The sequence below is a fragment of the Mus caroli genome, chromosome 15, assembly GCF_900094665.2.
Source record: "Mus caroli chromosome 15, CAROLI_EIJ_v1.1, whole genome shotgun sequence".
In the NCBI taxonomy this organism is placed as follows: domain Eukaryota; kingdom Metazoa; phylum Chordata; class Mammalia; order Rodentia; family Muridae; genus Mus; species Mus caroli.
In genome coordinates, this window is record NC_034584.1 from 21294186 (window position 1) to 21320788 (window position 26603).

General features: G+C 45.3%; 1 protein-coding gene across 1 annotated transcript in view; it reads left to right on the forward strand.

Annotated features, from left to right (window-relative positions):
- The window catches only part of Retreg1 (reticulophagy regulator 1), a 130223-nt gene that overhangs the window by 29495 nt on the left and 74125 nt on the right, over nt 1-26603 (forward strand). The window contains exons 2-3 of the mRNA XM_021183635.2: nt 16786-16892; nt 22009-22039. Of these exons, the coding sequence (XP_021039294.1) occupies nt 16786-16892; nt 22009-22039 (138 nt within the window). The remainder of the gene's footprint in view (nt 1-16785; nt 16893-22008; nt 22040-26603) is intronic.

A 26603-nucleotide genomic window follows, 5' to 3' on the forward strand; every position in this document is an offset into this window, starting at 1 on the left:
ATCTTCATTTCTGTGGCTGGATTTTCCTTTGCCTAACATGTTTATGTTTTACGTTTATGCAGTGTAATAGATATTTAATCTCTCTAAATAATTGTTTGGATGGAGAAATAGGAGAAATGAGTGCTCATGGGGGCAGGCAAGTGATGCGCAGTTAGAACTAGCTACAGATTAGCTTTTCGCAAGATGAATCTGGTCCAATGACCTGTCTTTCCGAGCTGCCATTGTATTATTTATAAGTGAAAACAAACAAAAAATAACAACAACAAAACCCCCAAACAAACCAAATTAAACCAAAAAAAACTCAAAGAAACATAAGATTCGTTTTATAACAAAACAGTGAAGCCCTTGTAGTTAGCCCCCACTCCCTACAGCTGCAGTCCGCCAAGTGGCTGTTATCCACTTCAAAGGTATGGTTCACTTGAGTGTATGGCCTTCAGATCACAGGACAGTAGCCTTGCCCTGTGATACTTCCAGCATGTCCCAGTTTCCTGCTTTAAAAATAATGTGTCAGTACACCTCCTATTCTGTGTTTTTGAGGTGCCAACTGAAGGTTACTTTTAGAGTGATCAAGCATGAAATGGGACATTAGAATATGATCTCAAACACAGACACCCATCAGCCTGCAGGAAGCCCACTCTGCAGCCTATTTTACTTGGAGATGGAGATTCAGTTTCTGCTGTGCAGGCTTGTGGTTTGAGGGTGTTTGCTGAACTGGAGTCAGAACCTGGCAGGCTTGCACATGGCCTCTTTCAGACTGGATAGCATAGTCTCTGTGTGTCTTGGGGCTGGGGCCAAAAGAATCCAGGGAATTAACAACAATGGGGAGAGATTCATTCTTATCAAATCTTATCTCTTAAAGTATTGTGTTCTAGAAGTCCACAGGTCCACAAAAATGGAGCTGTGAGGTCTAGGAAGCAGTTTCTTCCCCTCTTCCTCTCATTTTTCTATTTGTCATCATTATCTTCTTCTTCTTCTTCTTCTTCTTCTTCTTCTTTTTCTTCTTCTTCTTCTTCTTCTTCTCTCTCTCTCTCTCTCTCTCTCTCTCTCTCTTTAATTAAATAACCAAATTTAAATGTTTCAATGATTTAAAAAATTTTAATCAAATACATTCACTGTGCATGGTGCTATGTCACATCAGGCAATTCACTGTGCATGGTGCTATGTCACATCAGGCAATTTCATACAACTGTGCATAGTTTGTCTTTTATTTTGACTCATAGGAAAGGACGGGAACAACTTTCTACCTTCCTAGGGAGGGATAACAGTCTCCGGCCTTGAGGAAGCCTTGCCAATCAGAGACTAACTGTGATGCAAGGTGGCCATTGCCATCGAGTGGCCATTCCCCATATGTGATATTAGTGACCAATATCTGCCTCCTTTCACCCCTTCTTCATTTTGGCTCTAGAGTGGCAGGTAGTCGTCTGTTTGCATAAGTGGAGTGGAGGGCTGTGGCTCTCCTCTTCATGCCAACATCTGAAAGAGTGTTCACTGAGTGCCCTGTGGCTTGTTTCGTACTGTTCTTAGATACGACTTCTTGCACCGTGTTGGTCAGGACAGCAACTCCAACAGGGATTAGCTTCAGTTTTCAATTCCAAATCCCAGCCTGCCTTGCCAGGAAAGACTGTGACCCCAGGGCATCCTCTTGATAACTGTGCTCTCTGTATTTGATGATAAGTGTTCATATCTGTTTTTTATGTATGGTTTCTTAAAGATTTTGTCATTGAATAAAAAATAAAAATGGAATATTTTTGGAGTAGTTATCGTATATGCTCCTGATATTAAAGGCTGTCTGTGGACATAGCTCTTCATATACCCAGGGGGATTTGTGACCTTAGACAGAGGCCATAAGTAGAATGATCAGGCCAGTTCTACACTAGTGAAGGAGGCTTGATCATGGCCTTCAAATATGTGGTCCTCCAGGTGACACTTCAGAGCTCTCTGTTCTATACATTTTACCGTTGGGGTTTTGGAAACAAATGAGATAATTGCTTCTCTTTGTGACATACATTCTTTTGGATGCTGAGTAGGATGATAGAGAACTTACTGTCTGACCCTAAGTAGGCCAGGGCAGTGTGCACACTAGACATTATGGCCTCTGGTCTTAAGTAAACTGCCCTATTTGGCATAGTTTCCTGATCAGTCAGGTCCTGATGGCCAGATCATCTAGCCTTCTTTCATTATAGCATCCAGGAGATGGCTTGGGAGGAGATGGCCCTTGGGATAGTGGGTGACATGCCCATTACAGGCCTAGTTAATACTTTGGGATCGATGCAGATCTTGGAGCAAGTGGCTGACTGTCTAAATATTTGAGGTCATGAACTGAACCATATCCTTCCAAACTGCAGACACCGAGGTCCCAACTCACAGCACACCCTGGGGAAATGGCTGGCTGGCTATGTACTTAGAGCTAGGAATTTTAGTGAGATTAATAATGTTAAATTAGTTCATATGAGCAGACCATCACTGAGAGCAAGATGCGAAGGAGTGTGAACAAAGACATTACGAGGGTGTGCGCCACAGGAAAGTATGCATCTGTAAGCCAAGAGAGAGCCCGTAGGACAAACCGAATCACTGACACCTTGGTCTTAGGCTTCTGAATCCCAAAACCCTGAGAAAACGTGTTTTAAAGCCGTGCCCATTAAGCTTAACATCCAAGCCTCAGTAGCTGGAAAGCCTCAGACTGGGCTCTGGAAGTGAGGACTGTGGTACTAGATTGGGAAGGAGGGTTTGGCCATATGTAACCTCATTTTCGACTCTACAAACTGGGCAATGAAGGCCCTTAACAGAGGTCAATCTGTACATGGTCATGACCTTGACAGTGGATTTTAAAAATCTGATTAAACTTCAGTTTCTTAGAAAGGTGTCCCCTGGGAGGGGGTGACCAGGACCCCCACCTACTGAACCCCAAGAAGGAAAGCTCTGTTGCATGTGAGCCACGGAGGCAATGGTATTTTTGCCACACTAATCAGAATGGACCCGAAGACAGTCTGTTCACTTACTGACTTAGGGAGGAAGGATCCCTAGAGCTGCAGTAAGTGCTTGGTCAGTTACATAGCAGAGAAGGGTTGAGTGGAGGAACCCGAGGAGCCTGCGAGTGTGCGTGCTCACAGGTAGACCGTATGTCTCACTCACACCTTCTGTTTTCATCTGCCCGACATCCAGGAATCTGGAGTTTTAAAATGTGCTTCAGGTAACTCCAGTGATAAAAATGCTCTTTGAGGAAGACTTATCTCACTGGGGCCTCAAAGGAACCATGAGAAGTCTTGGGGAGGCTGTGTGTACATTTCTGAGCTGCGCTAGACTCTGGGCTGTGCTGACCTCTGGGCTGCTGGGATTGTGATGGGCAGGCAGATTGCCTCCTTGCCATTTGTACACAATCCCCAATCAAGAACAGGAAGGGTATCAGATCCCCCTGGAGCTAGAATTAAATACAGTAGTGAGCTACCCAAGTGGCTGCTGGGAATTGAACGTTGGTCCTCTTGTAGAGCAGCCAGAGTTCTTAACCACTATGTTTCTTTCTTTTCTTTTTGCTTTCCACTTTCCATCCCTCTTAATTCCCCCTTTCCTTCTTACCTTTGCCCCACCCCATTGCAGCATGTGGTTTTGAGTGACATTTCTCTTCTTTTAGCTCCTTCTATGACCCACTGGTGGTTAGCATTGAACTCACTAGTAACCAGCCGGAGCTGGCTGCAGAGTATCTTACCTCCCCCCTCGGGAACTTCCTCTTCCCTGTGTTCACCAGGTCACATACAAGTTACCAATGTGTGGACCGACATCCAGCTAAACGTGAAGAAACATGAAGGAGCCCACTCCACTGCTCGAAGCTCCACCTGGCTTAGCTTTCCTTGAATTTTTTTTTTTTTTTTTTTTTTTTAGAATGCAAGGTGGCATGCCAGACAGTATTGCTCATGGCCTTGGTCTCAGATGGCCCACTCCAGCTGTGCCCTGGCTTCTTTCTCCCTTCCTCAACTTAAGTATATAGACAGTCCACACAGGCTGCCTGCTGTGACCCCCCCTCCCTGCTTCCTGCTGTCCTGCCTGTTTCTTCTGCCCCAGCATGCCTTGCTGACCAGACACATTTCCTGAACTCACTGGACTGCCACGGCCGGCCTGTGGCACCACTGTGAGCCAGTTCTCCCTTCACAGTGCTGGCAGCTGCTTGGCATTTCCTGGTTGTTAAGGTCTCCAGAACCCCACATCTTTCTAGAGAAAGAGGTGCCCGCCCTCCATTTCTCCTCTCATTCACACTTTTGGTCATTACAAGAGTAGTGTCTCAAGGAGAAAAAAAAAAGTTAGCTGAATCTGAATCTGTGATTTATAATTAAAAATATTACGTGGGCCTAGGAGATGGCTCAGTGGGTCAAGTCCTTGGTAATTATAAGCCAAGGACTCTGTTTGGATCCCCAGCACCTATGTAAAGAGCCTGGTAGAGCAGCGTGCGCCTGGAAATCCCAGCACTGGGGACGTGGAGACAAGCAGATCCTTGGTACTCTCACCAACCTGACTAGCCATGTTGGTAGGTTCCTTAAGGCTCCACACCAGAGCCACCAGGAGTCCAGGGGTCTGTCTACAGACCGCTCTTGTATCTCCTGACACTATTCATCTCATGGTGTAGAGTGGGGGTAGCAGAGGCCAAGTATTCCCACATGGAAAGAACCAGGCCTGCTCTTACCATTCATTATTTTAAAAATTTACCCTGGCACCCTCTGTGTGTGTGTGTGGGGGGGGGGATTTGTTCAATGTGCCCATGTAATTTGACTTTGCAAAACTCATCATGGAGTAAGTAGCCGGGCCGGGGGGAGTGGGGGGATGCCAGTCTTCCTGGTGAAAGCGTATAGGACAAGCTGAGAAACGTCTTTGTACTCAGCCACTCGGTGGGCATCATCAGAGCGATTGCTCTGCAGAGCCCGAGGCCTGTCTCCACTCTCTAGCCAGCCTGGCCAATGGCTTTGGCTTTCTTTTGAACCCTCTGCAGCTACGCCCACAAATCATGCATAGACAATGCTTTGTCTAAATGCCAATGAAGGGTCAAGAAAGGGCTAGCTCTGGGCTGGAGGCAGAGTGATCTATGCACAGAAAGCCGGTCCCCTGGATTGCCCTTTCCTTGTTGAGTGTTTGTGGAGTGAGTGCTTCAGCTCTCTTGTGGCCAGGAGCATCAAACACAGACAGATTTTTGCTTCCATAAAGCCTACGTGCTGATAGGCTTTTCCGTCCTTAAAACTATGATGCATTCTGAAACAGAAATCATCTGAGCTTTACCCAGGACTTGTATTTCTATGAGGAAAGTGTTATTTTTGCATTGAGTCTTTCTCTCCCCAATTTTCCTGTATTTTTATTGGTCTCCAAGCAAGTAGGTGGATTGTCATTTTTCATGGGTTTTTTTTTTGAGATTATATGATCATATCATTTTCTCTTTCATGCCTCCAAACCCTCTTGTGTACCTCTCCTTATTCCTTCAAATGCGTGACCTCTTGCCCTTTAATATATAAGTATATAGCTTATATATTTAATGTGTGTATATTTCTAATTTAAAAATACAAGTTGCTCAGTACTTGTAATGTTTCTCTCTCTCTCTCTCTCTCTCTCTCTCACACACACACACACACACACACACACACACACACAGTTTCTTTTAGGGCTGACCAGTTGCTACTGGTTAACTAGTTAGTATACTCTTCTCCTACTCTCAGAGCTCCTTAGTTCCTGCAGTTCTTTGTCTACATTCTAGGCCTTGTGAGCTCCCTGCCTTCCGTATCAGCCCTTAGGCTGTTACTCTCGTTCAGTTCATGGTTAGGTAGCCATGTTGGTGATATTTCATGGGTGTAGCTTCTCGGACATTTCTAGGAGACACAGTCTCAGAGCCAACTACTTGTTGCTCTGGCCCTTAAAATCGTTATGGTCCCTCATCTGCAGTGCTCCCTGAGCTCCTAACTGACCCCATCAACTGAACTATCCCAAGGATGCAAGTGGGAGAAGACGGTTGGTTGCGTGAAAAGCATTTTAAAGTTCAAAATCATGTTAGTGATTCTGTGAGTGGAACAGAAGCGAGGGGAAAAACAAAACAAAGAAACAAACAAACACGAAAACAAAACCAAGTGGGCTGGAGATACGGATATCAGGATGGTGTCTATGTAGCAAGCACAAATCCTGGTTCCATTCCCCAGCACTAAATAAACAAAGCAGGGTATTGCACACCTATAACCACAGTACCCGGGAGGTGGAGGCAGGAGGATCAGAAGGACAAGGTTATCAGCCCTGTCTTAGAAGAGGGAGGTAGACAGATTAAAGCAAATAGACAGATTTACTTAGAATAAAAATGAATCAGAAAGGATGGTAGACAGGCATGGCTGGAAGTTACATGTGGGCGTTAACCATGCTAGACTAGCATGGCTGGAAGTCATCCGTGGGTGGTGACCACGAGAGGACTGAGCCACCTGGGTGATGTGGCATGCTCTTAAAGTCACCATTGTATTGGGGTGGAGAAATAGGTCACGGCTCACTGACAGAAAGCACGTGGATTGGTTTACAGAACTGCCACTGCGGCAGTGTCCAAACACATACAGTCTGTCTTCATGAGACCCACGGGCTATTATTACACATGAATAACTTTATAGTTTATGTGTGTGCTTGCTTAAGAGATATACATATTCATTATAATTGTCATATATATTTGCCTTTGTGTCCAAAATATGGAATATCTAGTGAGTGTAGACACCATATGTATTTTAATTAAGATAGGTATACTAATTTTTTTTTTGGCTATAGTAGCTAACTGCAAGAACATTGCTAACATATAGAAGTTGTTTCTGGTTGCTGGAACCAGGTATTTGGGGTTAGTGGGAATGGTCTTTCTGGGTGTTCTTGCATCTTGGTCCCTAGGCTAAACTATACAGACATGAGGGCTAGAAGCCTTTAAAAAATGAACTAGCCAGGTGTGGTGGCACACGCCTTTAATCCCAGCACACGGGAGGCAGAGGCAGGCAGATTTCTGAGTTTGAGGCCAGCCTGGTCTACAAAGTGAGTTCCAGGACAGCCAGAGCTATACAGAGAAACCCAGTCTCAAAAAAAACCAAAAAAAAAAAAAAAAAAAAGAACTAAAATTTCTTTTAAAAGAACATTTTTATTGGTCACTCGGTGAGAATAAAATTATGTCCTGCCACTTGGTGCTTCCCTGCCCAACCCGCCCAGGGAAGTTTGTGTTCCACTGTGGCTGCTGTCCTTCAAGGGGGTGTAGACACAGGGACTGTGCTGCTCGGCTACGGAGAGGCAATGGCAGTCCTCATCCTGGAAGTCAGTGACGAACATGGGGCAGCCACCGGGCAGAGGCTTCCTGCCTTACCCAGATCAAGGCCCTTGAGTGTCCTGGAGTGTAGACCACAGTGGGTTCTGGGTCTTCCTCTTTTGGTTGGAGTGAGAGCTGTCTGGGAGAGGCTATGCTGGCCCATCAGTACTTCAGCGTACCACCATTCACACGTCACCATTCACACGTCACCTTGGACCTTGGTTATTATCCTGAGTAAGGATAGTGTGTGTGCAGCCACAGACCCTCCCTTTACACTGCACATAGCTTGTCTGCTCTTATGATCCCTATAGCATCCTATGCTTCGACCCCAGACCCTCCTGTGATAACCACTCTGTAGCATTCTGGAACCAGACAGGCCTGCATATAACTGTCTTCACCCCAGAATCCCACCATGGGCCAGGTGGTCACAACAGGCTTCTGGGAACTGTGTGACTGGGTAAATCAGTAAAGTCCCCGAGGTGTTGCTTGGGCTTAGCTTCATGAACTCCTTGGGAAGGTTTGATGGCGAAGATGCCCTGATGATTCTTGTATAGAGGACTGTTGAATATTTCATAGTGGTTCCGTTCAGCAGGCAGTAAAGTAACGTAGACCTTAGGTTGCAGTGGGCTTTGAAACAAGTTGTTTATGAAAGTCTCTTATGATGGAGTGACAGGGGCAACAAAACATGGGTTCATGAAGTGCTGGCTCCTAAATATGGATCACCTGACAATGGGGAGTGGCAAGACCTGAGCAGACATCAGCACCTGTTACCACTGATGTAATAAGGACTGCTGATACGCAGATATTAAACACGCAGGTGTCCTGTGGCCAGACAGCGAAACAGGCGTGATTGACGCTCTGCGTGAATAATGGTCTCTGTCAAACAAGAATGAATTTAATATACTTAGGTTCAGACATCAGCTGAAAACCAGAACTGTCTATAGAGTCAGCACTGTCAGCAGGCCAATAGAATTGTTAAAGAAGACTGTTCTGAAATGAGCTGAAAAATACATGTGCATCCAAACCCCAGCAGAACGTTAATGGCAGCTTGAGTCTGAACTGCCAACAATTGGAAGCAACCAAGGTGTTCGTTCTTCAGTAGATGAATGGGTAAATTTCAACATATTATACAAGAGAGTATTATATACAAAGGTTTTAAAGAAGCATCCTATCAATCCACAAAAATCCAGCCTGGAATCTTCTGTGTTGCTGCATGGAGGGGGCCAAATGGAAAGGATGCTTGTTGAGTGAGTTCATGTAACTGCATATGATGTTCTGGAACAGGCGAAAGAGTGGAGGTAGGAAGACGAGCGGCTGTCAGGGCTTGAGAGAAGGGAGGATGGAGCACAGGGGGCTTTTAGGGTAGTGCAGTTACTCTGCATCATTCTGTAAAGGCGGGCAGACACGTGACAGCGGAAATTCATCAAAGACCAAAGCGCGCACATCACAAAGGGCGGAGCTTTAAGGATTTCAGTTACGAATTACGCATTGAAAATGCTTCATCCACTGTAATAAATGAGCCCCATCTGAAATGCAAGGATTCTATAGTAGGGGACTTGGTGTTCAGGGCAGGGGAAATTGTACAGGAGCTCCCAGCATGCTCTGCTTAATTCTTTTGTAAATCAGAAAGTGGTCTTAGAAGTAAGGTTCATTTATAAACTAGTGACAGTGACAGTGCTTCTGGCCCTTTTTACAAGACAAGGGGCACAGAAAGTGGCTGACACCATCCATCTGAGAGGCAGTTGGCACAGTGGTAGGGCTGGGCAGCCTGTGTTTACATCTTACTGCTGCCACACCTTGTCTTGGAGCCCTAGGCGAGTTTCTGACCTCTCTTGGCTCATCTGTGTAAAGGGGATAATGATCAAACTGTCCTCATTCACTGTTGGGTAGAAGGATGAAGCAAGTGACCGTGAAACCCTGGGGGCAGGGCTTTGCCCATTGTGTAGCAGCTGTTTCATTCACCCTGAACTTGGCTTTAGAGGGTGCACCCCACACCAGTGAGTAAAGGGTCAAGGACTCAGGGCACACCTCCTAACTCCTAGGTTCTACATGTTCTCCTGAGCATGGTCCTCTTCAGCCTGGAACATGCCTCTCCTTCTCACCTAGCTAACATTGACTTCTTTTGGAAGACAAAATTTGAAAGCTGTCTTTGCTCTAGAACTTCGGAACTCTATGCTTTCCCATATTTATTGGGCAGAGCAGGATTCGATATAATCCCAGCTGCTAGCCCAGTGTCAGACACATGCTTAGCAGAACCAAAATGGTAATGATAGCATACTGTGGAAAACTGGATGATACAGGGATGTCGGTAGTATTAGGTGGGATGTGTTAAGTAGAGGTCCGTGATTGCATCCAAAAGGGTTCGTGGACTGATGGGATAAAGAGGGCTCCTTCCATGTTACTTGTGCTATGACAGTGGCCACATTTTTCAGCTGGTATGACACAGCCCTGGCTGCAGGATCAGTGATGCAGACATGATGGGAACTGCTATTTTGATGTCCTTTTCTGGTGTAAGGATTAATTGAAAATTGTTTGGTTCAACACAAGATCAGTTATATCATTCAGGGTATTTATCTGAAGGAATCAGACAGCATATCATAGAGATGGGTACGGCAGCCAAGTTTATCATAGGATTGCTTACAGTAGGAAATTATAATATTGCCCTAAGTGCCCCTTGGATAAACAATTAAAGATGTCACCCCCCATCCCCCCCCTCAGACAGAGAGAGAGAGAGACAGAGACAGAGACAGAGACAGAGACAGACATACACACATGCACCCTAAGGCTTGAAAGTAGGCAGGGGACTGCTTGAGAGAAAAGAATGTTTTTATCAGATAAGGAAAGAGGGTAGACTCTTATCAAAGAATAAACAAAAAATTATTTTTTTTATTTTACAAAGTTAATAATTTAAACCCCTCATTTTCTTTGCTTTTAATTTACTTTTGTTTATATATGAAATATTGTGATCATATTTGGCCCCCGTTACTCTCCCCCCCAAACTCTTTTTTTTTTTTTTTGAGACAGGGTTTCTCTGTATAGCCCTGGCTGTCCTGGAGCTCACTTTGTAGACCAGGCTGGCCTCGAACTCAGAAATCCGCCTGCCTCTGCCTCCCGAGTGCTGGGATTAAAGGCGTGCGCCACCACGCCCGGCTCCAAACTCTTGCTTACCCCTCCGTCATCCCAGCCACTCCCTATGTTCATGTCTGCTATTTGTGCACACTGAGTCCTGTTAGTGGTGTATGGACAGCTCACCATGAGCTAGCCCGGTGAAGAACATGGCGGCTGCCTCCCCAGTCTCCGTCAGAGAAGTCTCTGTTTGCAGTGGGCGGTTGTTCTTGCAGAGATTGATAACTGGTTAAGTGCTGAGCCGAGAGTCTGAAAGTGCTCAGCCCTAAAGGGGACATCAGTGCCATCCCTCCGAGGCTCAGGGAACATCACAAAGAGGGGACAGAAGGAATAAACAGCCAAAGGATAGGAATGAGTTCCGTGAGATAACGTGGCCTTCACAATCATGAACACACAGCAACTTGAGTTACCGACCACACGGGATCTGCACAAGACTGGCCCGTTCAAGGATGCATCATGGTGAGGGGAGGGCTTCATTAGGCCCCGCCCCTCTCTAAGGAGTGATTGGCAGTTAATGGTTGGCAGCAGCACCAGTCCATGGGTACAAATGTGACAAATGTAACACAGTTCAGCTACCTGTCACCTTGTTTATGAATGAGGTACACTTAAGCGAACATTTTCAGGAGAATCGCTGGTTTTATTAAAAAGCTGAGTTACAGTTCTTTGAACACAGCATCTGACATTTTCTCTGTGTACTTAGTATTTGATGCTGTCAAAGATTTTTATAATAAGGTTGCCTCAGAGGGACTCAGGAACCACCAACCGAGACAGGCTAGCCCAAGGATCTGTAAGCATAATTCTCTGGTGGATCAAAATGCGTGGCAGGTGTGCAGATTCTTGTATTGTGGGAAAGAAGAAGAAAGTCACTTTGGCCAGTTTTGGAGGAGACACATTGAAGAAAACTAATAAACAAGGACAAATAAACGCTGAACGCTTGCCTGGTCTTGCTTGGAGCTTTGTCTTCCCTGGTAACTACAAATGTCCTCTTTAGAGTTGGGACCCAGCAAGGATGAAAAGTTTTTACTTCACAGGGCCCCTGGGCACACACCACCACATGACTTAGATTTTTCCAGGAAAACGTTTCAAAGCTGATAAAGCCCCTAGATCCAACTACCAGTTATTAAGCTACTCCCAAGGCACAGGAAAGTGTTAAACTCTACCACTAGAATTCAGCAAGCATTTCCCAGAATCTGGAAAACTTTGCTGAGCAAATGAGTCTGTTTCTCCCACAGAAACAGCCATCGTTAAAGACTGTGGCAGCAGGATTAGGGTGAGGGAGAGACATGACCACAGACGCCAGTTTCAGTTTCTGACGTTGCTGAATCTTCGGCCTCTTGTCTTTCTCTTTCCAAGAATCTGCAAAAGTGGGTTTGCAAAGTGGGTGTGTGATGGCACTGAGGATTGAGGCGGAGCTTAGGGAGGCATGCAGAAAAGTGGCTCAGCCGGTGGAGCTGCTCACCGCAAAAGCATGGTGTCCAGGGCTCAATCCCACGTAAAGACGGAGGAGGGAACTGACACCAGGGGCTGGCCCTCCAGCCTCCAAAGGTGTGCTGTGGCATGTGTGGACTCACGCAGACATCATATGCAAATTGATTATAAATAACAAAGTATTAAAGCAGAACAACGGACAGGAAGATGGCTCAGTGGTCATCCACTGGCTGTGCAAGCATGTGGATCTGCATCTGGGTCCCCAGCACTCATGGAGAGGTCAGCCCAGTGGCTTGTACCCATAATCCTGAGCACTGGCACTCGCTGGCCAGACAGGGATCCAGGGAGTCAGTGAACTTCCAGAGCTCTGGTCAAGTCTGTGCTGCTTTGTATTCAGGCAGATACTTACGTGGCTTTCTGGTTAGCTCCAAGGCTGTTTCAACTTGAGTGAGCTTTTGCTCTCCTAGGGCTCTGCCTCATTCTACAAAGACCACAGACACATGCTAACCAAACACTTGATTCTCATTTGATAGGGAGACCTTGACCCCCCATACACACACACACAAATAAGGTGGAAATTGACCAAAACAGACTTCGATGGCAAACACTGCCCAGCTCCAGATAATGTGCAGACATGTGCAGAAACATCTGTACAGATACATACATGAGCATGTACATATAGATAAGATACAAAAGGACTGGGGTAAGGTCTCACATATAACAGTGGTATAGTATAGTTTAAAAAGAGCTTTGGGTTAACCCCATAGGAAGAACAACAATATCAACCAACCAGTTTCCCCAAAGCTCCCAGGGACTAAACCTCCAACTAAGGAGTACACATGGAGGGACCCAATGGCTCCAACTGGATATGTAGCAGAGGATGGACTTGTTAGACATCAGTTGGAGGAGAGGCCCTTGGTCTTGTGAAGGCTCGATGCCCCAGCACCCTCATAGAAGCAGGGTAAGGGGGGATGGGATAGAGGGTTTCTGGAGGGGAAATCAAGAAAGGGGATAACATTTGAAATATAAATAAATAATATAACCAATAAAAAATAAAAATCAAGCGAAAGAGCTTTAGGGAAGATAAATGGAAACATATTTTCAGACTAAATTACTTTTGTGGGGATTCACTTCAAGTAGGGCATGGGTACTTACTTAATGGTGGGGCATAGGGTGAGGGTATGGAGGGAACAGTTATGCACGGGGCATTGTTAAAGCTAGATTAGCAAGCCCTGGCCTCTCTTTCAGGACGTGTTTGAAATTTACCAGAGTGATTTTTTTAATAACCCAAATTACCTAGTAACATAAGTTCTCTATAATATTAGGCAATTTCTTAACAATGAATGTTAAACTGATCAGTGTTTCTAAGATTTTCATCTCAAATCACAAATATAAATTATAGAACTATGGATTTTATGGGTAGTGAAGAAGTGAGCTATAGTAAACATGATACATAATTAATATCCCAAGTGGCATGCTGGAGAGATGGCTCAGCGGTTAAGAGCACTGACTGCTCTTCCGAAGGTCCTGAGTTCAAATCCTGCAACCATATGGTGGCTCACAACCATCTGTAATGGGATCTGACTCCCTCTTCTGGAGTGTCTGAAGACAGCTACAGTGTACTTACATATAATAAATAAATAAATCTTAAAAAAAATACCATCCCAAGTATGTACAGATCTCTCTCTATGTGCATTTATTTACCTTAACTGTTGACTTCTCAGTGACATTTCATTCTTTGGAGCAACAGACACTAACCTACCAAGGAGACAGCTAAGCCTCCCTGAACATTGTGGTACTGCTTTCCCAAGCAATTGTTTTGTTGTGTTCTCAGCTGACCATGGATTGTTAATGACCATCAAGACCCTTGGCTGCGATGCCAACTGGGCCTTTGCCCAGGACACAGAGAGACCTCTAGAATGTTCTTTGGCGTTGCTATGGTAGTGCTCGCCAAATGAGGTCTGCAGGTTGAAGTTCTACCATTACCCAATTTATTTTATTCAATTTTTTTTTTTAATTCCTGGAAGTTGGCACTCCCACGAGGGGAGCAAGTCGTGGCTTCCAGGGCTTCAGTGAAGTCTGTGCTTCTTTGTTTTCAGCCAGATAATTAAGTGGTTGTCTGGCCAGTTCCAAACATGTGTAAACTTGAGTGAACTTTCCCTCTTTCCAGGGCTCTGCATCACTCTGCAGAGGCAATTCCACCGATACATGCTAATCTAACACTCGTGTGAGCCAAACTCCGAGTTACAGCTCATTAGTGGTTCTGAGTCCGGTCAGTGAGTGACCAGAGTCCCGTGAAGAACATCTGAAGGCAGGCAGGTGGTCAGAATACATATTCCTGTTGGAACCTAGGTGTCACAGAAATATCTAGTTGTAAATACATCACTTATTCAATATATTGCCCAGAATAGACTCATAAGAAAATGTATAACACAGTGTGTGATAAATATATAAATAAATCATAAAGGTAAGAATGTTCTCATGGTGGATTTCTAATAAGGATCTTGAAAGCTGCCACTTCAGTATGATTTGGAGAAATATGTAACATGGACAATGGCAAGGGTTAATTATAAACTGAGACTAAAGTGATGGGCTTGGAAGAAAACATGGCAAAACAAAGCCTGTGTTAAAAGAAATGTAAAAGGCAAAAAAAAATTAATAATAATGTGACTGTGTGCTGGATAGTTTTCATCAACTTGACACGAGCTAAAGTCATTGTAGAGGAGGGAACCTCAGTTAAGAAAATGCTCCTCTAGTTAGGTTGTAGGCAAATCTATAGAGCATTTTCTTCATTTGTTATTGATGGGGGCAGCTGAGTCCATCTTGGGTGGGGTCATCACTGGGCTGGTGGTCCTGCACTCTATACACAAAAGGAGATGGAGCAAGTCACTGGGAGCAAGCCAGGAAGCAGGGTTTCTCTATGGCCGCAGCTTCAGATCCTGCCTCTACGTTTTTTGCCTTGAGTGCCTGCCATGGCTTCGTTTGATGACAGATTGTGATGTGAAAGTGTAAGCAGAATAAGACCTTCCTTCTCCAGGTTGCTTTGGGTCCTGGTGCTTAATCACAGCAGTAGAAATCTTTAAGACAGTGGCAGACCACTGACTTAGAAGCACTGACCTGGTCTACCTTGCTTATTTTACTGCCCCAGGTCACATAGATGCTCAGTATGAGGACGAGGATAGAAGATGGGTTGCATGTCCCTTTCTGATGGAGGACTTCATCCACAACATCATCCAGCCTTATGTAGAGTCGTGTGTGTGTGTGTGTGTGTGTGTGTGTGTGTGTGTGTATACTAACATGATATGTATTGCAAATATGTTGCAGTAAGTCTCCAACCCAAACAAGCCCAGGCAATAAAAACACAACTCAACTAATGTGAATACAAGCTGTGCAGATAGATTGGGCAGATCTACCACTACACTACCATCTTCCCCATATAAGAGACCCCTTAGAACTTGCAGTTTCTCCAGGCCAGGGGCTTCTGCTCCACTTTCCTTCTTCCTCCTCCTCCGTCGTCCTCTCTTTTTCTCCCAAAACCTTCAGCTCCACCTTCCTCTCTTTCTCCTGTCAATCACCAGCTCTAGCCTTTATTTACAAATTCAGGTGGGAAGAAGGTTTACAGGAAATCACCTGAGTGCTGACTCATTCCTTGTTCACATCCCCTCACAGGAGAATGGAATTAACATCAAATATAATTAGCCCCAGGGCTATCCGCAACACAAATATATGACAAGATATACTGTATGTCATTCTAGAAGGTAGCTTGATTGCATAGTTCCTTCTTAGATCAGCTTATCCTCCTAAATCACTTATCATTTTATTTTTCTGCTCCATGCCTTGGGCTTTCTCCCTATAGCCTGTGGCATAAAAGCCAGAACCCTACCTTCAAAATACCCGATGAAAGCAACTTAAGGAAGGAAGGGTTTATTTAGACTCACAGTTTAAGGGGAGACAGTCCTATCAACAAGTACGGGGCCTGGCAGCAGGATGGTTAGTCAGCTGGTCACATTGGATCCACAGTCGGAAAGCAGTGGTGAATGCTGGTGTTTGGTACACTGTCTCCTTTTTATTCAGTATTCTCAGTGCTTTTTGGGCATTGTTAGCTTAGTCTGTGTTTGTCTGCCAATAGAGTTCACAGAAGTACAGAGTTCTCTTCTCTTCTCTTCTCTTCTCTTCTCTTCTCTTCTCTTCTCTTCTCTTCTCTTCCTTTCTCTCTCTCTCTCTCTCTCTCTCTCTNTCTCTCTCTCTCTCTCTCTCTCTCTCTCTCTCTCTCTCTCTCTCTCTCTCTCTCTTTCTCCCTTCCCACCTTGGTTTTGTGAAACAGTTCTGTCTACATGTAGTATTGGTTTGGGATTCATTATGTAGACTTGGCTGGCCTCAAGCTCACAGGGATCCTCCTACCTTTGCCTCTAGAGTCCTGAGATAAAGGCACGCACCACCCCATCCAGCTTCCGTTTCTTCTCTATAGACGTTCTTCTCTATAAACGTTCTTCTCTTGCTATTAAACATTTGTTAATGTAACTTTTCTAGAGGGTTTCTGAGTACAACCAAGTTAATTTCAGTTATCAGCTTGGCCAATGAACTTGTGCCAATCAGAGACTTCATCCTTTAGTCTCATTGAAGAGTCCAGGTTCCTTCTGAGTTCTTGGCTAGTCCTTTTCCTTGTAGTCCTAGCCAAAAGGAGTCTTGCAGGTATTATGTACTCTATGGTTAGGGAATTTTAATTTGTTTTTCTCTAGAGAGGAGGTGGGCATATGGATTAGACCCCTGTATGATCTTAAAAGAGGAAGTGCCAACAAATTGGATCCTTTTTTTTTTTTTAAACAGAAATGTGACTATATTTTATGTTCATTGATATTTTACCCTCATGTATGTCTGGGTGAGATTTTTTTTTTAAATTGAAAATCTTCACTGTAAAATGAAGTCTTGTCTGTTTCTTTTGGTCCTAGGTTCCTTGCCTTGACTCCGTGGAGAGTGTATCACCTCATTTCTGTCATGATTCTTGGGCGTGTTATCATGCAGATCATCAAGGAAATGGTTTTGTCCAGGACAAGAGGTAAGAATATTCCACTTGATTTTTGTGTATTTTATTTCTAGTGTCTAATTTTTGGGTGGATATATTCATCTTTTGAACATGAGGATCATCTAGAGACACTTTTTTTCTACTTTCTTTACTTCCTGTTTCCTCCATTCCCCACCCCACCCTCCTTCCCTCTGGGTCTTACTTTACCCAGGTTAGCCTAGAACTCCCAGTCATCCTCTTGTCTCAATTGCTGAGTGCTAGGATTATAGACATGAGTCACCATATTGTCTGGGTTTGCTTTTCACACACACACACACATACACACATACGCACACACACACATGCACACACACACATACACACGCACACACGCACGCACACACACATGCACACACACCCCCAATCACACACACACACATGCACACACGCGCATATACAGGCATATATACACACACACACACGCACACACACACACATGCACACACGCGCATATACAGGCATACACACACACACACACACACACACACACAAAACTTTATTTTTTTCTTCAGTGCTGGGGGTTAAACCCAGGCCCCTTGCACATGTTAGCCAGTGTACCACTGAGCTACATCCCAAGCTTACTAATGTATTTCTGATTCCCTCTCTTGTCAGAACAGGGGAAAGGTCCCGTGCTGGGCTCTCCCTTGGTTCTAAGTTATGTACGTCACACACCAGGGTGATATTTAAGTAGGCCACTGTAAGAAGAGCAGTTAAATATTTACTCCACCCTACAAACTCATACTGGGCCACTGGAAAATGTAGTAGTTTGAGTACAGTTTTCTTTTACCTCAGCGAAAGAATGCAATAAGCTTAAAAAAAAATCGCTGATAGTTACAGATTAATGATGTTGGAAAGAGAACCAACTGTAAGCGCTAAAGTGGGAGCTGGACTCATTTTTAAAGAGTGCTTGACTTCCTAGGAGTATATACTATTTACCTAAGTGCAACCTTTCTGTGAATCTCCATGCCTCCTCTACTAATACTTGAACCAACTTCTGTAAATGGGCAAAAATCCCTCCTGGACATAAGAGTCTATATGTAATAAGATCTATTTGGTCAAAATCATAAGGAGGAGGCTTTAATTAGAGTCCGTATGGACTGCTGTGTCTCAGGACTGTCCAGATTCACCATCATGGGGATGTACCATGAAAGTGGCAACATCTCTCAAACAAGAACTTGAGCCCTGGAGTTTCGCCATCATGATGTTCCGTGGGTTACCTTTCAAGCGGGTTCATGTTTAAGTGTCCAGTCTTAAGCCAACCACTATAGAAGCAGTCTTTAGAAAGATTGTTTTACATTAGTGTAGTCAGCTGTGGAGGTAACTCCTTCACGGCTAGCCTTTCTGGGAAGGAAAGCATATTCATTTTTGTCTAGTTGAGGCATTTCAGGGATCCATGGATTTCAATTCGAGGCCAGCCTGGTCTACAAAGTGAGCTCCAGGACAGCCAGGGCTATACAGAGAAACCCTGTCTCGAAAAACAAAACAAAACAAAAAAGCAAAAAAAAAATTCTATTCTCATATACACATTGCCTTCTTCCCCTTGAGCCTTTTTCTTCTTCTCACCCTCCCCCCTTTCTGAGAATAGATGCCCAGTTCCCTCACTTCCAGCAGCGTTTGCTGTTGTATCCCAGTGTACCTCGGCCTCCTGAGGCCAATACCTCACACCTCAGGATCTGAGGAGGGAAATGGGCTAGGTCCTGGCAAGCCCTGCGTTCTTGTATTGAAGCATAGCAGGATGAGGAGGGCTGTTGTCTTGGATATATTTTGCAACAAGTTCTTCCCTCGGGAGAATGCAAGTAGGTTGCCATTTGTGGATGTGCTCTGAAGCCTTCTTTGAAGCACGCTGACCACCCTGGAGGTTGAGCACCTGAGTACTTTGCACTCACTGGGTGTTCACCCTGGCCGGACCTTAGGTGTGATTTCAACGAGTTACAAAAATCAGAGGAACCAGGAGAGGAGGGGCTGAAGGACTTGGCTTCTGAGTGCTGGGGCCAGATTGAAAACGGGACTGTGCGGAAGTCCTTCAGCTTTGGCTGTCAGGGCCCACCAAGGCCTTCAGTTTTTATGTAAACCAGCCATTTGGTAGTCACACCGTGGAGATGAATGTCCTTGAAAACCCTCCTCATGGAAAAGCTGTCTCCTTCAAAACATCGAGGAGGGGAAAGCTCAAGTCTACCAGCCTAGAGTCTCTGCTTCTTAAATCGGATTGCCTAAGCAGGCCTGTAGTCTCAGTGACTTGGAGGCCAAGGCAGGGGCGGGGATCAGAAGTTTGAGGCCTGCCTGGGCTCCGGAGGAAGTGCAAAACCACAAGGGGCTGCTGATGGAGATCCTGTCTGAAAATAAAAAGAGGATCTGGCTCTGTAGTGCCGTGCTCACTAACGTGCACCCGCCTCAGGTCCCAGCCTTAACGATGCAAAAGGAAAGGCAGGCTAACATGGAGAAAGTTAATGTCTGTGCCTAGCTGTGGAGAAGCGGCAGGATCGATGGTTTCCTGTGGCTGCTGTAACGAATTAACCACACACTTGGCGGCTCAAAGTTCCCCACAGCTCTGGAAGCCATCAATTCAAACAACACACTGGTGGGACTATATTTACCGTGGAGGCTCTAGTGAAGGACCCACCCCTGTCTCTTCCTGACTTTAGTTGGTGCTGTTGCCCCTGGGTTAAAGCGACAACATCATCACAGTCCTCTGCTCTCTGATCTCTGTGCTTGCTCAGACCTGCCTCCGAGCTCTCTGCCAGGAATCCTTGTGATTATACTGGGTGCCCACCTGGGTGACGGAGGGTGATCGTCTCTCTGCTTAATATAATGGTACTTGTAAAGTCCCCTTTTCTCTATGAAGCAACATTCACAAATACACAGCCTGCTTTGTTGACAACACCCCTTTATCCTGTAACAGAAGTGAACCACTCCTTTTTAAAAAAAAAAAAAAAAAAAAAAGATTTAGTTTATGCATATGAATACACTGTAGCTGTCTTTAGACACATCAGATCTCATTCCAGATGGTTGTAAGCCACCAAGTGGTTGCTGAGAATTGAAGTCAGGACCTCTAGAAGAGCAGTCAGTGCTCTTAACCACTGAGCCACCTCTCCAGCCTGAGAACCCATTTTTTAAAAAGATATTTCCTTCATTTACATTTGAAATGCTATCCTGAAAGTCCCCTATATCCTCCCCCTGCCCTGCTCCCCAACTCACCCACTCCTACTTCCTGGCCCTGGCATTCCCCTGTACAAGGGCATATAAAGTTTGCAATACCAAGGGGCCTCTCTTCCCAGTGATGGCCGACTAGGCCATCCTCTGCTACATATGCAGCTAGAGACATGAGCTCTGGGGGTACTGGTTAGATCATATTGTTGTTCTTTCTATAGGGTTGCAGCCCCCTTCAGCTCCTTGGGTACTTTCTCTGGCTCTTTCATTGGAGACCCTGTGTTCCATCCAATAGATGACTGTGAGCATCCACTTCTGTGTTTGCCAGGCACTGGCATAGCCTCACCAGAGACAGCTATAACAGGGTCCCTTCAGCAAAATCTTTCTGGCATATGCAATAGTGTCTGGGTTTGGTGGCTGTTTACGGAATGGATCCCCGGGTGGGGCAGTCTCTGGATGGTCCTTCCTTCCGCTGAGAACCCATTCTTATGCCACAGATTTGAATCCGGTTCAGGTGAAAGGTTACCGTGAGTGACAGTCCTCACTGTGGCTGTCTCCCCTGTTTAGCTGGCACAGTCAGGACATCCGGGACTCCGCCTTCTCATCAGTCAGGCTATGATAAGTGTACTTTTGAGGCAAGGTTACTTGTCAGCACCAGTTTCTAATGAGGATGCGGACACGTTGGTTTCTGCCTTCATCCCTGACCAGGCCTCTGCAGCAGGCTCATCTTCCTCCTGGGGTTCTCACTGAGTGATGGTCTGAGCATAGCATTTCTATGCCTGACAAAAGGAAAAAAAAGGAAAAGATGGGCTCCCTTCTTCTGCTCTCTCCAAGCACTGGCTGGGGAAACCCTAGGGCCTTCTTTGTCCCTCTTCACTGTGTCTTTTAGGACAAAGGCCCAATTGAGCCTTGTGAATGGCTGGCTGGAGATGGCAGCAGGGCTTCCAGCCCAGCACAGTGCTGGCTGCACTCGGCTCCTCTCAGGGAGACATAGGCTTCATTGCAAGCTATATCTAGAAGCAGCTGTGGGGTCATGGCAGCTCCCATGAATCACTCAGAGACCCTGCTTCTGCTCACAACAGCAGCCAGTAAAGCCCTGGGCAGCAGAGCTTTCTGGGACCTGATGCCTCTTTCCCTCTCTGAGCTGCTCACTTCGCACATTCTTGGCTACAGATACGAACTTTGCTGGTCATGACCTTAATTGTATCCTTTCCCCAATGATTTTTTTTTTTTTGCACTATGAATTCCGTCATTTTAAGTACACATCCCTATGAGCTGTGTGCACCTGACCGTTAACTGTCAAGTTTTTCATTTTAGGACACAGGAACCCTGTACACACTGAGAGGCAAGCAAAGCCCTCGCTGCCCCCTCCTCCCCCTCCTCCTCTTTTCCCTCTTCCTCCTCCTCTTTCTCCTCCTCCTCCTTCTCTTCTTCCTTTCTGCCCCCATCATCCTTCCTGACACATCCTTCACGAGAAAGGGAAGCAGAGATACAATCGTGTGCGTTAGCTTGTCTCTGTGAAGCATGCAGGTACCCAGGCCCTGTCTCCGTGCACCCTACATCACTGCTCACCCTCAACTCTGAGACTGTCATACCATTGCCATTACCCCTACTTGAGCAGTCATGTTTCTGTCCTTTCTGAAGTGTGATGATTTCCACCTCTTCTCAAATTTCATACTGACTCCTTGACAGCACTTTTTTCTTAAGTGGACATGTTTTCTTCCCACTGGGCAGGGACTGTGTTTCGGAGTGTCCGTCCTGCCTTTGTGATACGTACTCAAGGGTTTTATAGACTACCACCTGCATCCTTTGCAGTGATGGACGCAGACACTGTATGGGTTGACAGTGTCTAGCACCCGAGATGTGAGCATTCCGCTTGCACAAGCATGGGAGTTGCTAAGTTGGCAAATGCTCCTGGGGAGTGACAGCTTGCTCACATTTCACATTTTGCTTTCCATTGCAGGTGCCCAGCTGTGGAGAAGCCTCACTGAAAGGTAGGGAGTTTATCCTTCAACAATGTGGCTTATGGATGGTAGGGCACTGGTGTGGGGAGGTGATTTGAGTTGCAGAGGCATATTGCCGAATTCATGTTTTAGCAATAGTGACCAAAGTCCCTACAGTGACTTGCAAGCGTGTGCAAAGTGAAGCTGAAGCTGAGGACAAGACGGGGAAGTCACTCGAGGGATAAATGCATTTCTCGGAGTGGCTGGGCAGCGGATTTGTGCGGGAGGATGCAGCAGGGAGGGAGAGGGGCCTTTCTGTTTGATGTCTTCTCTCAGATTCAGTATTGGAGTGCGAGTGACAGTTGTTGCAGTGGAAGAATGGGGGTGACAGCAAGTTAGAATGTTCCAGAAGGGCTGGCCATGATGTCATTTCAGAGGGCTTGAGAGAGGAGGAGAAGAAAAGGAGGGACAAAGGCCTCAGATACTGACCAGCCACTTGGCCTCTAGCCCTCTAGGGCTGCTTCTGCTCCTTGCCCTTCAGGGAGGTAGATGCTTCCAAGTGGAAGAAGGAAGAGTTAGGGCAATGTGGAGACACACAGTGTACTTCAGCCACTGTGCATAGGAGAGGAGAAAGATGGGGGAGGTTGCCTGCTGTGGAGGAGACTTGGCTTGGCTTCACGCTGGACCATAGTACCCAGCTTATGTGCTTTCCATACATTGGGAAAAAATGTGGAGTCTTACTTTCTCACTGTGTTGGGTGTAAGATTAGACCAAGTGAATTCACATGATGATTTCAAAGGATTGAAAAGCAAACAAACAGAGCTTTGTGCTCTGTGATACAGAAGTCTTAGATTCAAGGATGCTCGGAGCAGTCCGCGGATCTTTTGTTCTGGTTTGGAAAGTGTCCATGAAGACTCATGTGTCAGTTCATAGTTCATAGTGGCTAAGTTATGGGTCCAACCTGTGTTCAGCCACAGAGGAATGATCTAGAAGATGTGATATATAATATATATATGTATATATATTATATATCAATATGTATATATATATTATATATCATAATGTGTGTGTGTATTAAACACACACACACACACACACACATATGATATTGTTTGCAGCCATAAAAGACTGTTTGCAGGGAAATGGACATAACTGGAAAAAAATCACATTAAGTGAGTCAGGCCAGTTTCTAAAGGTTAACTGTCACATGTTGTTGCTCATTTGCGGTTTCTTGACTTTATGCAGTTACCTAAAATCCTGTATACATAAAACGGAAGTAGAAGTGAGACTGTCTAGGGCAACAGAGGGAGAAACAGGAAGGGGATGAGTGTATGGCCGGAAATATGCTCACTGTACAAGATATAAGTGTATGAAAAAATTATAATGTAATTAAATGAAAACCTGAAAGAAAATCTGCATGTCAGAAATTTAATCTCCCAAATGATAGCGGTCATTTTGTGTTCTTTTAATGGCGGGGCATAGCGGGACGGGTGCAGGTCACGAGGGCTCTTCCTCGTGGGTGGATTGGCCATAGATTGGCTATAGATTGACTATAGAGGGGATTGCAGTGGGGAGTTGCAGCTCTCGCTTACTGTAGGGTGCCTCGTCTCAGCAAGAAGGCCTGCATCACATATGGGGTGCCTGTGTTTGTTCACTGGAGTTTCCAGTGATGCGAATTTCTAATATTTCTGTCCGAGTTTCCTAGGTGATAACTTGGCATGCATGTTCCATGGTCTCAGCATCTGTCTGGCCTGGGGTAATGCTTTAACAGTGAAAAAATTAAGAAAGACAACAACTTATAGGTTAAATACACAATGACAGGCAGATCACTGGGGGGTAGTGTGGGCGCTCTGTGCTCGTGGGAGCCATGTACGAGTAGGGTCTTCTTTATTCCAAGTTCATGGATTCTAACGCTACCCCTCCTCCTTGGCAGTGGCTGGACATTGTCCCCACTGTCCTTTGGTGCGACAGCTGACATGCTCAGGTTACTCAGCAGGTTTAGTCTTCCCTTTTCCAGTGTCTGCTTTCAGTTTCCTGTCTGTGAGCCTTTCTTCAGTTAGGGGAAAGCATCAGGCGACTCTCGAGGAGGTGGTGGCGCACATACGCACGGCACGTGTACAAGAATACTGCAGACGTTTAAGGACTGTTTGCAGACTCTGCAAGGGTTTGCACTGCAGCAGTTCCTAATGCCAAAACCGGGCTCTGATTTTCAACGGCATCGATAGTGACTGGGAACTTTTGAACTCAGAGGCTGCATCATGTCGCTATAGGTCTGCAGAACAGTCATTTATGCAAATGCATGCTCTGAGAACAGCTCATTTTTTTCACCTGTTTGTCTGACAGCAGGAGCTCTGCAAACTATGCAGGATTTATACAGAGGTTGCCATCAACTGGACTGAATTAATAACTTTTAAAAATTTACTTATTTTTTTTACTTATTCACTTTATATCCCACTCACCTGCCCCGCTCTGGTTAAATCTTTGCCCTTCATATATATATTTACATATATCTATATCTATATACACATACACACACATATGTAGATAGATAGATAGATAGATAGTAGTTTGTTCATTGTAACCCAATTAAGGGGCTAGGTTTTCTGCATCAGAAGTTTCTTTATTGTTCCATATCGATTTATTTAAGGTTTATTTCACTGGCATTGAAGTTGTAGAAATCGAGAGTGACAAAGCACTGGGGGACTTCTGACATCTTCTGGGACATCCAGAAGCTTCTAGCAGGGAACTGTCCATAGGAGGCAGTGGTGGCCCTTGGATTCAGCTGCCGCTGGGTGCTGGGCGGGCAGTGCAGCAACCTGACTCACCTTGGGGCAGAGCACAGGTCATCCTGGCCAGCAGGGCAGCAGGAGTCCTGGAGTGTCGCCCCTGTTGGCCAGATCCAGCTCACCCTTTGCGTTCTCCGTTCCTCACACGCTCCGAGCAGCAGCGTGGGCACTGACATTTGGCAGTGGCATTCGTTGTTCTTTTGTTCCATGGGCTTCTAGATAGTTCCCACAAAATGGACATTAAATTCTGAGGATATTATTCCTCTTTAAAAAAAACAAAAAAACCCCAAAATTCACCTAGTGTCTCTACGTTGTTGTCTCGTCTGACAAATGGCACACAGTTTAAAAAATGTTTTTTGTTTGTTTGTTTGTTTGTTTGGTGTGTGTGTGTTGCAAGGAATTGTACCCGTGACTTTTTGCATGCTAAGCAGGTGTTATACTACTGAGCGACAGCCCCAGCAACAACACGTTCTTTGAGGGTGTCCATGAGTTTGAAGGAGTATCTTCTGGCAAAAGGTACATTTGGTTGAGTTATGTGAAGAATGGTTTTCTTTTTCAGAGAATAAAGTCACTGAGTTCAAAGCCTGCTGGATGGCTGTGTAAGCCTATTTTGGCTAATGATACCCGGACAAGCGTAGAAGCAGAGCTTCACAGACTCGCAAGCCTGTCCTGTGCCAAAAGGAGAACTCCAATGGTGCTTTCATGCCTTTAAAAAAATAACAGTTGAGAGCACAATTCAGTAGTTATCTATTGTCCAATGGGACTCAAAGCCCCTTTCTTCCTCTCCTGACAAAAGAAGAGGCCTATTCATAGACAGAACAAATCCTCACAAGGGTTGCTGGGCTGGGCCTCCAGGCCATGCACAGGGCTTCCCAAGATTCCAGCCAACGCTGCTATGTTGTTCAAGTTGTACTTGGCTGTTGAGACCCATCAAAGCAACTACAAAATGGAGCTCAGTTGTGAAGTCATTCTGGAGGAAATGATGTGGATAAACAGGCTTATTATCTCTCGCCACGGGTCATATACTTACATAAAAATTATTTATGGGCCTTTTAATGTGTCCCATGCCAGATGTGTAAGACCCATATTCTTCTTTGTGGTGGAGCCTGTGACACTGAAGGAAGTACCAGCCCAGACTGGAGTCAAACTCCCTGGAGATGGATGGATGTTTATGTAATGACAATGAATATGTTTTTCAAAAAGTATTAAAGATAAAACTCATGGCATTAAAAATAAAACGAAGGCTGAGAATGTAGCTCAGTTGGTGGCTGTCTAGCATGCCTGAATCCCTGGGTTCAGCCCCTAGCACCCCATAAAACCAGTGTGGTGGCACATGCCTGTAACCCCAGACCTAAGGCGGCAAAAGCATTTGAATCAGGAGTTCAAGGTTATCCTCGGTTACACAGCAGGTTGGAGGCCAGCCTGGGACATAAGAATACTCTCTGAATAAAATAACCATAGCTGTGCTTCTGGATCGAGCTGTGGGTCACTTAACGTTTTTATGCTGTGTAAAGTTCCATCCCGTGTACACAGCACAACCTTTAGATCTCATCTATTTGCGCTGCTCATAGGTTCCCTGAGTCTTTTTGCAGTGCAAAAGCTTGAAAGGCAAAGAGAAACTCCTGGTGCACATGTGAGCATCTGCTGAAGTCAGGAAGCTGCATCTGGTGTGTTTTATAAGAAAGAAAAAGGAGCCAGCGATATGTTTGGTAGAGTGAGGTGTGGTGCGGCGGCTGGGGTTGGAGTGGGCTCTGAGGGACCCATGCTGAGGCATCCCATCCCTCAGAGTATAATATAGAATATATAGAATAGAGTTTATTTAGAGGGGG